At 48.3% G+C, this 12,794-nt stretch overlaps 1 protein-coding gene across 1 annotated transcript in view; it reads left to right on the top strand.

Annotated features, from left to right (window-relative positions):
• Positions 1–12,794, top strand: part of LOC126214988 (acetylcholinesterase-like) — a 762,016-nt gene that overhangs the window by 105,338 nt on the left and 643,884 nt on the right. The window contains exon 5 of the mRNA XM_049941619.1: positions 8,574–8,835. Within this exon, the coding sequence (XP_049797576.1) occupies positions 8,574–8,835 (262 nt within the window). The remainder of the gene's footprint in view (positions 1–8,573; positions 8,836–12,794) is intronic.

The following is a 12,794-nucleotide window of genomic DNA, read 5'->3' as shown; positions in this document are numbered from 1 at the left end:
GTTAGTTAGGTTTAAGTAGTTCCAAGTTCTTGGAGACTGATGACCTCAGATGTTAAGTGCCATAGCCCTCAGGGCCATTTTTTTGAAAACACTGAATAGCAAAAGCACTAAAAGAGATGCTATTTCTAGTACCTTCCGCCGCGGAAGTCGAACACGCGGCAGAACAAATGGACGTGGTCAGCCCGTAGAGGGCTCCGCCTCTCGGCGGCTATTCCGCGCAGCGGCTCTCGCGCTGCAAGGGCGCCACCGCTAAGCCGCGTGCAGACAGCGGCCAATAGCCGCTCCCTCCGGGTTCGTATACAGGGACCCGCTCTGCCCTAGTCCTTCCTTCGGGAGGAATTGAAAATCTATAAAGAAAAAAAAGAAAAAAAAACCCTAGTCCAGCCAGTCTGGTATTCGCTCTGGATTTCGGTTGTATCTCGGCGGTACTGCGTTCTGGTCGTTGCTCGCTGTTGACATTTGCCTGGCTCCGGTTCTGAGTGGATTGGTGTTTAGTGTTGTGGTTTCCACAAGCCTCCATTGTTTATCTCTTCCTCGTTGTGTCGGTCATAGTCTGTCGTGGTCGGTTGTCGTCGGTTGTCGTCGGTCTGTCGTCCGACTCGTCCTGTGTTTACCCGGTGGTGCGTGCTCCACCGCCGGTGACTTCCCTGCCTGGCGGCTCCGATCCGCAGCCCATGGCGTTCCCGCAGTTGGTTTTGGTTACTACACTTTTAAAGGAAGTAAACACACCCCTGAAATGAAATAGACAAGATAAAATTACGACGCCAGCAAACAGAAAAGAAAATCCATGGCCTCGACGCTCTGGGTTCCTCCTAATACTCGTCGCCAAAGTTGACTCCTGTCTAGTTGTCAAAGATGTGATGTCTAGGAAACCTGCTTCTCTGATCTCTAGACAACAGTTCAAGCAAATCGGCCGCGCTCGATAGCCGCGCGGTCTCGGCCGCCTTGCCACGGTTCGTGCGGCTCCTCCCGTCGGGGGCTCGAGTCCTCCCTCGGGCATGGATGCGTGTGTTGTCCTTAGCGTAAGTTAGTTTAAGTTAGATTAAGCAACGCGTAAGCTTAGGGAACGATGACCTCAGCAGTTTGGCCCCATAGTACTTACCACAAATTTCCAAAATTCCAAAGCAAATCGTGATGATGATGGTCTTGCGGTAGCGCTCTCGCTTCCCGCGCAAGGGGTCCCGGGTTCGATTCAGGGATTTTTCCTGCCTCGAGATGACTGGGTGTTGTTGTGTCGTCTTCATTATCATCATTCATCCCCATCACGGTCGGAGGAAGGCAACGGCAAACCACCCTCACTAGGACCTTACCTAGTACGGCGGTGCGGGCCTCCCGCATCGTTCCAGACGCTCCTCGGAGTATCGGACATCATCATCGTCATCGCATGACAATAATTAACTTCCAGTTAAACAGATGTGTCGCAAGCCAAGGGCGACAGACAAAATAAAGAATGTTCAACAGTATACAGGGTGTTACAAAAAGGTACGGCCAAACTTTCAGGATGCACTCCTCACACACAAAGAAAGAAAATATGTTATGTGGACATGTGTCCGGAAACGCTTACTTCCCACGTTAGAGATCATTTTATTGCTTCTCTTCAAATCACATTAATCGTGGAACAGAACGTACCAGCGTGACTTCAAAGATTTTGTTACAGGAAATGTTCAAAATGTCCTCCGTTAGCGAGGATACATGCACCCAACCTCCGTCGCATGGAATCCCTGATGCGCTGATGCAGCCCTGGAGAATGGCGTATTGTATCACAGCCGTCCACAATACGAGCACGAAGAGTCTCTACATTTGGTACCGGGGTTGCGTAGACAAGAGCTTTCATATCCCCCATAAAAGAAAGTCAAGAGGGTTGAGGTCAGGAGAGCGTGGAGGCCACGGAATTGGTCCGCCTCTACCAATCCATCGGTCACCGAATCTGTTGTTGAGAAGCGTACGAACACTTCGACTGAAATGTGCAGGAGCGCTATCGTGCATGAACCACACGTTGTGTCGTACTTGTAAAGGCACATGTTCTAGCAGCACAGGTAGAGTATCCCGTATGAAATCATGATAAAGTGCTCCATTGAGCGTAGGTGGAAGAACATGGGGCCCAATCGAGACATCACCAACAATGCCTGCCCAAACGTTCACAGAAAATATGTGTTGATGACGTGATTGCACAATTGCGTGCGGATTCTCGTCAGCCCACACATGTTGATTCTGAAAATTTACAATTTGATCACGTTGGAATGAAGCCTCATCCGTAAAGAGAACATTTGCACTGAAATGAGGATTGACACACTGTTGGATGAACCATTCGCAGAAGTGTACCCGTGGAGGCCAATCAGCTGCTGATAGTTCCCGCACACGCTGTACACGGTACGGAAACAACTGATTCTCCCGTAGCACTCTGCATAGAGTGACGTGGTCAACGTTACCTTGTACAGCAGCAACTTCTCTGACGCTGACATTGGGGTTATCGACAACTGCACGAAGAATTGCCTCGTCCATTGCAGGTGTCCTCGTCGTTCTAGGTCTTCCCCAGTCGCGAGTCATAGGCTGGAATGTTCCGTGCTCCCTAAGACGCCGATCAATTGCTTCGAACGTCTTCCTGTCGGGACACCTTCGTTCTGGAAATCTGTCTCGATACAAACGTACCGCGCCACGGCTATCGCTCCGTGCTAACCCATACATCAAATGGGCATCTGCCAACTCCGCATTTGTAAACATTGCACTGACTGCAGAACCACGTTTGTGATGAACACTAACCTGTTGATGCTACGTACTGATGTGCTCGATGCTAGTACTGTAGAGCAATGAGTCGCATGTCAGCACATGCACCAAAGTCATCATTACCTTCCTTCAATTGGGCCAACTGGCTGTGAATCGAGGAAGTACAGTACATACTGACGAAACTAAAATGAGCTCTAACATGGAAATTAAGCGTTTCCGGACACATGACCACATAACATCTTTTCTTTCTTTGTGTGTGAGGAATGTTTCCTGAAAGTTTGGCCGTACCTTTTTGAAACACCCTGTATACAATTCGTAAGTCGCTGGTCTTCAAGTGCCTAATCTTGATACTGCTCCAAAAGTGGGCCACGGCCAGTCGCGCGCGGCGCTTACGTCCTCTTCACATAGCCGTCGCCTTGTCGTCGTGGAGAGCGATCGGTCAGCGTGAAATTGGCTGACGCCTTATTCCTGCCCTCTCGTTTCCGACTGGCGGGCCGACCCTTGACTTTACGCCGTAACAGTTGTACTGTTTATTTTTATGCTCAGTTGCTACCGGTTTCGATCAGCAGACCATTATCAGGCCGAAGTAAAGCGGAACCAGCTAGTTATTGTATCACTTGAAATGAACACTTTCGATTTAGGTAGAAAAACATAGCCAATGTTACAATAAATAATCTCTGAAAGACACGTATATGTAGGAGACGCATCATATACACACATCAGAAAAAGCTTTGCGGCACCTCGGTATCCAGAACTCCTGAAGACAGACATTGACTGTGGACATTGTATCACAGACACAGTCCCTTTGACTGTTCACAGATGTCACTAAACCCGCCCCAAGATGTAAACAATCATGCATGAGCAGCGCCTGAGACGGAGGGGGTCCGACAGCCGATCACTTCCAGTCATTCCACCAGGAAGAAGGTACACGGTTCGTGTTGTCTCTAGTTCAACCATGCCTTGAGGGTCCGCATTGTTATATTGTGCTAGGAAGGGCTCTCAGCAAGGGAAGTGCCCAGACATGTCGGAGTGAACCAAGGCGATGTTGTTCGGACATGCAGCAGATACAGAGACGCGGCAACTTTCGATGACATGCCTCGCTCAGGCCGCTCAAGGGCTACTTCTGCATTGGATGACGGCTACCTACGGATTATGGCTCGGAGGAACGCTGACGGCAACGCCACCATGTTGAATAATGCTTTTCGTGCAGCCACAGGTTGTCGTGTTACGACTCAAACTGTGCGCAATAGGCTGAATGATGCGCAACTTCACTCCCGACGTCCACGGCGAGGTCCACCTCTGCAATCGCGACACCGTGCAGCGCGGGGCCCAACAACATGAAGAATGGACCACTCTGGATTGGCATCAAGTTCTCTTCACCGGTGAGTGCAGCATATGCCTTCAACCAGGCAATCGTCGGAGATGTGTTTGGAGGCTACCCGGTCAGGCTGAACGCCTCAGACACAGTGTCTACCGGGTGCAGCAAGGTGCTGTTTTGGGGTGGCATTATGTGGGGCCGACGTACGCCGCTGGTGGCCACGGAAGGCGCCGTAACGGCTGTACGGTACGTGAGTGCCATCCTCCACCGTTAGTGCAACCACATCGGCAGCGTACTGACGAGGCATTCGTCTTATGGACGACAGTTCGCGGCCCCATCGCGCACATCTTGTGAATGACTTCGTTCAGGATAACGACTGCTCAACTAGAGTGGCCAGCATGTTTTCCAGACATAAATCCTATTGAACATGCCTGGGATAGATTGAAAAGGGTTGTTTATGTACGACGTGACTCACCACTCTGAGGGATCTACGCCGAATCGCCGTTGAGGAATGGGACAATTTGGACCAACAGTGCCTTGATGAACTTGTGGATAGTATGCCACGACGAATACAGGCATACATCAATGCAAGAGGACGTGCTACTGGGTATACGAGGTACCGGTGTGTCCAGCAATCTGGACCACCACGTCTTTAGATCTCGCTGTATGGTGGTACAACATGCAATGTTTGGTTTTCAAGAGCAGTAAAAATGGCGGAAATGATGTTTATGTTGATCTCTATTCCAATCTTCTGTACAGGTTCCGGAACTCGGAACAGAGTTGATGCAAAAGTTTTTTTGATGTGTGTATTTTAAACTATTACCTACCTCAAATTTGTTCATTTCAAATGTTCTAGTGACAAGTTGGGTACGCTTTGCTTCGGCTTGATAATGTTCTACTGCTCGAAACCTGTAGCACTGAGTATAAAAACAAACAGCTGATGGTGATCTGCAATGAAGTTTCACAGTCCTGAATCATTTTCTGGGTGTCTTCCGATCTCTGTCTTCCTTTGCACTTTTGACGCGCGCCGTTTAACTTCCTCTAGCGCCATAGAAGCCATACCTTCACCTATACCTTCAAATATATAATTTATTATAGTGAAAGACTGACTGTTTTCAAGCAGAGTCTACATACAAACAAATACAACGAGTTTATGCCTGGCTTACTGGGATACAAAAAATGTTTACAACGGACAGCCTGGAATTGTACGTATATATGTCGGCGTTGCAAATTTTCCTGTTAATAAAGAGTGATATAGCCGATCTGAAGACGATCACATAATCTGCAAACGCCAAGGTTAAGACCAGAAAGCTTACTGCACGCACTAATAGTTATCTTTAAAACTAATGCCAAATTATAGGACACGATGTGTGCACGTGTCGTTGTCGAACATAAACTGTCGCTTCTGTCCACCTCTAGAGTTTGGACTGAATGGAAGCAGAATATTTCCAGTTGCCCGATGTGATGTCATGTGTACTTCCAGTGATTGAAACCGACAAAGACCTCTCATCTTAACTTCCGTTGCAACGCATTCTCGGTCCTTTGTGTAAATGACGTTTTTCGCTCTTTGTCCTGTCACATGGTTCCCTATAGGTTGTCCCCATTCAACAAAATCGCCTTGAACGTATATGGGAGCTGTATACTAGTGCCAGAGACCGCTCTAGTTACCCTTGCTTCCAGGTAGTCTGTGGAACACACTGTCGATGCCAGAAGCCATCCTCCTTCCCTCTCGGCACAGGCTTGTTACTTGCAGACCACTATAGCAAGTACCGTCCATTTCCATCGCTCCTCTCTATCTGTGCATCTCCTCTTCCCTTCCTCTGGCCATTTCCTTCTCGCTGTCTCTCTGTCAATCTGCACCTCCGCCCTTTCTTCTGCCCCCCCCTCTCCCTGACCATACCCTCCTCCCAGTCTCTCTGTCCATCTCCTTCTCCTCCCCCTGTCTCCATTCATTTTGCAAGAACACTCCAGTTGTACTAAACCTCCAGAAATGTCTCAGTTTAGCCGGTGAGTCCGTAGTCGGTGGTATAAGGGACGTACGTTATAACAGACCGTGGTTTCCTACTCGCGTTTTGCGATAATTAAGTCAGTCCGTCCTTCAGTTTAGTGAGCCGTCGGGCAGCAGTTCTTCCAACCTGTTACGTGGACATGCTCTGCAAGTTTTATGCCCCCTCACAGAGCCATTGGACACCGGCACAATAGCTCAGTGCGTTGGATCAGCGGGTTAGCTGCGTTGTGTAACAAGAAACGTGAATGAATGGCTCAATGATGAACTTGAACGGATGGCATGGGATGTCCGCTGCGAACAGATGCAACGAACAATAAAAAAAAAAAGAGATCCTGAAAGTGGGATGAACTTATTATGTTTTACTACGTTATGAAGTCCGGAGGAAGCTTTTTACACCGATGCCATTATGGTGGGTTTATTTAAGAAACGCTGTAAAATGTTAGATTCTCCGTAGTCGTCAAATATGGCGTGTCAAGGAAAATTACTTTCTCGGATCACAAGACAACATTCAAACAAATCGTATCAATGACTACTATTACGAAATGAACAAATACAAAACTTTGTGTTATACAGATGTGTCGCAAGCAAAGGGCGACATGCTAAATAAGGAATGTTCTTCAGTATAAATTCGAAAATCTGATACTTATAGGGCTCAGGCGAAGTAATGAGCTCTGACGCTTCTATGCAAGTCGCTAGTCTTGAGGCTAGCGACTTGCATAGAAGCGTCAATCGGAGAAAGACGAAGGTAATGAGTAGTAGAAATGAGAACAGCGAGAAACTTAACATCAGGATTGATGGTCACGAAGTCAATGAAGTTAAGCAATTCTACTACCTAGGCAGTAAAATAACCAATGACGGACGGAGCAAAGAGGACATCAAAAGCAGACTCGCTATGGCAAAAACGGTCTTAATTTGCGGAAGAAATTTCTGAGGATGTACGTCTGGAGCACAGCATTGTATGGTAGTGAAACATGGACTGAGGGAAAACTGGAACAGAAGAGAATCGAAGCATTTGAGATGTGGTGCTATAGACGAATGTTGAAAATTAGGTGGACTGATAAGGTAAGGAATGAGGAGGTTCTACGCAGAATCGGAGAGGAAAGGAATATGTGGAAAACACTGATAAGGAGAAGGGACAGGATGATAGGACATCTGCTCAGACATGAGGGAATGACTTCCATGGTACTAGAGGGAGCTGTAGAGGGCAAAAACTGTAGAGGAAGACAGAGATTGGAATACGTCAAGCAAATAATTGAGGACGTAGGTTGCAAGTGCTACTCTCAGATGAAGAGGTTAGCACAGGAAAGGAATTCGTGGCGGGCCGCATCAAACCAGTCAGTAGACAGATGACAAAAAAAAAAAAAAAAAAGTCTTGAGGCTGCTGTTCAATTGGGGCGCAGATGTCCTCTTCGCATAGAGGCGTTGTCTTCCTGGAGCGGGGTCGTTTAGGGTGCTCGCGTCTCCTCACAGCCGTCTCTGCTCTGTCGCTCCAGACTGACTTTGTTTGTGCCGGCGGCTGACTTTACGCCGTAACAGTTCACACTGATTACAAGCTGACTGTCAACAGTAGGAGAGCACGGTCTACCGCATGGCTAGATCTAAAGGCAACCTATCGACGACTGTCGACTATGGCGCACAGTTTCTAACTTGAGCGTACAATCGGTGTAGTTCGTATAAGATCGTACATCTTCGGTTGTGCCAGAGTTATTCATTTATTTTTTAAAATCGACGTTTCCTGGCACTGTAAAATTACTGAAAAATTGCTGTTTATGACCTGTGGAGTCGTCCTAATGTCTGAGTGCCAAAGGTAACCTTTATTAATAAATATTTAACAATATCAGTTACTTGATTCGCGCCAGAGTAAATGCACTTATATCTTTGATGACGTGATGAGAGATTTCTGGATCGGCATCAGATCCCACTGGCTCTGAAAGCGCCAGACGGCCAGCGTGGGAACCTACCAGTCGCTCCTCACTCCGTACGTAGTGCAGCGCTGATACTTTCACTTCACGTATGTGAAGCAGCAAACCTGGAAATAAAGTAAAATGCGGTTTATCTGCAAGTAAGGGGTACCTTACAATCTCGTCCTCTTCCCTTTCGCTGTCATCTTCCCACCTCCAGCTCTCCACCTACCCCGCCTCCCCTCCCCCCATTCCCTTACACACATGTGTGTTCCCCCCTGCCCACTCCCCTCTGTGTCTGTTTCTCTTCCGGCTCCCCCTCTCTCTCGACATATTGTGAAAAAGGAAATCTGGAAATATAATAAAATGCGATCTTATCTGCAACTAAGGGGTCAATCTCCCCGTCTTCCCTTTCGCTGTCCATTTTCCCCTGTCTACCTGTCCGTCTTCGCCTCCCTCCCCCCCCCCCCCCCCCTGCCCTCTGTACCTGAGTCTCTTCCGGCTCCCCCTTGTCTCCCCACGCTATCACCCTGGTTCCTACCACCACATTATTTCCAACTTTCGGGTACTCCTAGAGGCAGGTGTTTTGCTCTGCTGTGCGACCGGTCGCCGTGCCCGGCAGGTGGCGCGCCAGCTGGTGGAGGACTGCGGCTGCAACGCGTCCCGCGTCGACACGGCGCCGCTGCAGGCGATGGCGTGCATGCGCGCCGTGGACGCGCGCACCATCTCGGTGCAGCAGTGGAACTCCTACTGGGGCATCCTGGGCTTTCCCTCGGCGCCCACCATCGACGGCGTCTTCCTGCCCAAGCACCCGCTGGACATGATCGACGACGCCGAGGACCTCACCGACACCGAGATCCTCATCGGCTCCAACCAGGACGAGGGTGAGTACGCCTACACCGCAGCGCTGCTCTTCTCGACCCCAGTGTAACGCAACAAAACTGTCGACACCGCTGCTAATAGCGCAGTCACAGGTAGAGTCTAATATGGCTACGGTTCGTCTTAATGGACTCAATATGTCTCCTTCGTCCGCCTCGTACTACAACCGTGCAGACCACGACACCTACAGGACGAACCAAAGAGGTGTATCATCCAGATAGACAGGCTATCTACGCGGTAACAGCGCTTTGGGAGTGAGCAGTAACCAACACCGGCCGCCATATTTTGTCACGTCAAGCACATCAAATATTTCAGAAGGGCCGGCCACGACGCTGGGCTCACCTTTAGTAGGCCACTAGAACAAGGTCCACTGCACTGGCGATTCCGAGAAAATCGCCAGGAAAGTTCCACGCGTCTGTTACGTAACTGATGTACACTACTGGCCATTAACATTGCTACTCCGTCTTCAGGCAACGACTGGCCTACCGGGACCATCCGACCGCCGTGTCATCCTCAGTGGAGGATGCGGATAGAAGGGGCGTGGGGTCAGCACACCGCTCTCCCGGTCTTTATGATGGTATTCGTGACCGAAGCCGCTACTATTCGGTCGAGTAGCTCCTCAATTGGCATCACGAGGCTGAGTGCACCCCAAAAAGTTGCAACAGCGCATGGCGGTCTGGATGGTCACCCATCCAAGTGCCGTCCCCGCCCGACAGCGCTTAACTTCGGTGATCTCACTGGAACCGATCTAGCCACGGTGGCAAGGCCGTTGCCCAATAAATTGCTACACTAAAATTGCTACACCAAGAAGAAATGCAGCTGATAAACGGTTATTCATTGGACAAATATATTATACCAGAACTGACATGTGATTGCATTTTCACGCAATTTGAGTGCATAGATCGTGAGAAATCAGTACCCACAACGACCACCTCTGAGGAACGTTTCCAACCGATTTCTCATACACAAACAGCAGTTGACCGGCGATGCCTGGTGAAACGTTGTTCAATGTCTCGTGTAAGGAGGAGAAATGCGTACCACCACGTTTCCGACTTTGATAAACGTCGGATTGTAGCCTATCGCGATTGCGGTTTACCGTATCGCGACATAGCTGCTCGCGTCGGTCGAGATCCAGTGACTGTTAGCAGAATATGGAATCGGTGGGTTCAGAAGGGTAATACGGAACGCCGTGCTGAATCCCAACGGCCTCGTACCACTAGCAGTCCAGATGACAGCCATCTTATCCACGTGGCTGTACGGATCGTGCAGCCACATCTCGATCCCTGAGTCAACAGATGGGGACGTTTCCAAGACAACAACCATCTGCACGAACAGTTCGACGACGTCTGCGGCAGCATGGACTAACAGCTCGGAGACCGTGGCAGCGGTTACCCTTGACGCTGCATCGCAGACACGACCGTCTGCGACGGTGTACTCGACGAAGAAACTGGGTGAACGAATGGCAAAACGTCATTTTTTCGGATGAATCCAGGTTCTGTTTACAGCATCACGATGCTCGCATCCGTGTTTGGCGACATCGCGGTGAACGCACATTGGAAGCGCGTATTCGTCATTGCCATACTGGCTTATCACCCGGCGTGATGGTATGGGGTGCCATTGGGTACACGTCTCGGTCACCTCTTATTCGCATTGACGGCACTTTGAACAGTGGACGTTACATTTCAGATGTGTTACGACCCGTGGCTCTACCCTTCATTCGATCCCGGCGAAACCCTACAATTCAGCAGGATAATGCACGACCACATGTTGCAGGTCCTGTACGGGCCTTTCTGGATACAGAAAATGTTCGACTGCTGCCCTGGCCAGCACATTCTCCAGATCTCTCACCAATTGAAAACGTCTGGTCAATGGTGGCCGAGCAACTGGCTCGTCACAATACGCCAGTCACTACTCTTGATGAACTGTGGTATGGTGTTGAAGCTGCATGGGCAGCTGTACCTGTACACGCCATCCAAGCTCTGTTTTACTCAATGCCCAGGCGTATCAAGGCCCTTATTACGGCCAGAGGTAGTTGTTCTCGGTACTGATGTCTCAGGATCTATGCACCCAAATTGCGTGAAAATGTAATCACATTCACATGTCAGTTCTAGTATATTTGTCCAATGAATACCCGTTTATCATCTGCATTTCTTCTTGGTGTAGCAGTTTTAATGCCCGGTAGTGTATCAAACCTCCTGGCAGCTTAAAACTTAGCTGCACACACTCCGCTGCAGAGTGAAAATCACATTCTGGAAACATCCCCCAGGCTGTGGCTGATCCATGTCTCCGCAATATCCTTTCTTTCAGGAGTGCTAGTTCTGCAAGGTTCGCAGGAGAGCTTCTGTGAAGTTTGGAAGGTAGGAGACGAGGTACTGGCAGAAGTAAAGCTGTGAGGACGGGACGTGAGTCGTGCTTGGGTTGCTCAGATGGTGGAGCACTTGCCAGAGAAAGGCAAAGGTCCCGAGTTGGAGTCTCGGTCAGGCAGTTTTAATCCGCCAGGAAGTTTCATATCAGCGCACACTCCGCTGCAGAGTGAAAATCTCATTCTAGAGGCAACACATGCTGGAAAATCGTATTTTTTGAGATTGAAATATGAGTTAAAAGTATTTCTGTTGCTCATTCAACATGCCCAGTGTATGTGCAGTGTACTGTTGTTGATAGGGCCGGAATTTCGTATTTCAGCCAGGTACCACCATTGTTTCACACGCAACATTTTGTAGGTATCCGTCCTATTTTTCAAATATCTGTCGCGTATTTTCTGGATATTGATGGTCATCAAGAATGTCAGGCAGATACTTCATTGAAGTGCTCCTCTCTGCTGCATTTAGTGTGTCTTAATGTATCGATAATACATGCATTTGGGGAGAGCAAAATTACGTGTTAAACGATAACTACAATAGGCATATGAACTGTGCGTGTATATAAACTCTAATTAAGCTAGTATTTGTTCTCTAGTACACAATTTCATTGAAAAACAAGCAGCTAACGCAACACGAGGCAGTAAAAAGTGGCAGTCTACTGAGAATGGTTATCTAAGCTCTTCTCTTCTTATGGTTTCTGATAAATGCTCTTTCCGAAAAGACTAAAAACCTAACGCAGTATGAGATTAAATATCACAGTCCTACCTTGCATTACAACTAAAACTACTGAAAATTACACAACACGCTAGAACAAAAAAAACCCTAGTTCACATACCTGGAATTGTCAACAGCAACGACAAATAAGCATCCCATGCGCACATTAAACTGTTTACTGACGACTGTTATCGTCTGGTTTCTCTATAAATACCAATTTCTTTGGTAGATACGTAAGACTTCCTACGGTGAAACTCGCTACACGTTATCCAAGTCAAAGGTGTAATAAATGCAAGTACGAAGATGTTTACGATACTGCGGCCATGTATAATGATACGGAGGAGTCTGCGGTTCACGACCTAGGTGTAGTGTCCAGTGAGGGTGATGTCATGCCGCCACAATGTTTGGAAAAGGGACAGACCGTCACAAAAGAAATTTATCTGCAAGTTTTGGCGAATGTTGTGAAACCGTGGATCTTAATTCGGGAGACAATATGTCTTTCAACAGGATGGTTCACCGGATCATACAGGCCATTTAGTGCAAAACTGGCTCTCGCATAACGTTGACATGTTCTGGTCAAAGGAGTTCTGGCCTCCAAATAGCCCAGATTTGAACTCCATCGAGTTCTGTGTCTGGAGCGTAATCGAAAGAGTTACCAATAAGACGGGGCTCCCTAATGTCGCATCTCCACGCACCGCTATCGAAGCACCATTCGCGACTATGCACCGCGCTTCAGTAACAGATTGGAGGCGATGATTCGTGCTGAAAGGGCTTACATCGAGTAATGTTGCCCTTGAAAGAAACCACTACTTATGTGTAAAAGGATTTTCATTTTCATTTGTATTTTGTTTTAAAGAAGTTGCTTTTTTAAAAAAAGGATCGTTTGGCCT

The sequence above is a fragment of the Schistocerca nitens genome, chromosome 12 (assembly GCF_023898315.1).
Source record: "Schistocerca nitens isolate TAMUIC-IGC-003100 chromosome 12, iqSchNite1.1, whole genome shotgun sequence".
NCBI classification, from domain to species: Eukaryota; Metazoa; Arthropoda; class Insecta; order Orthoptera; family Acrididae; genus Schistocerca; species Schistocerca nitens.
This window is presented reverse-complemented; position numbering and strand designations above follow the sequence as displayed.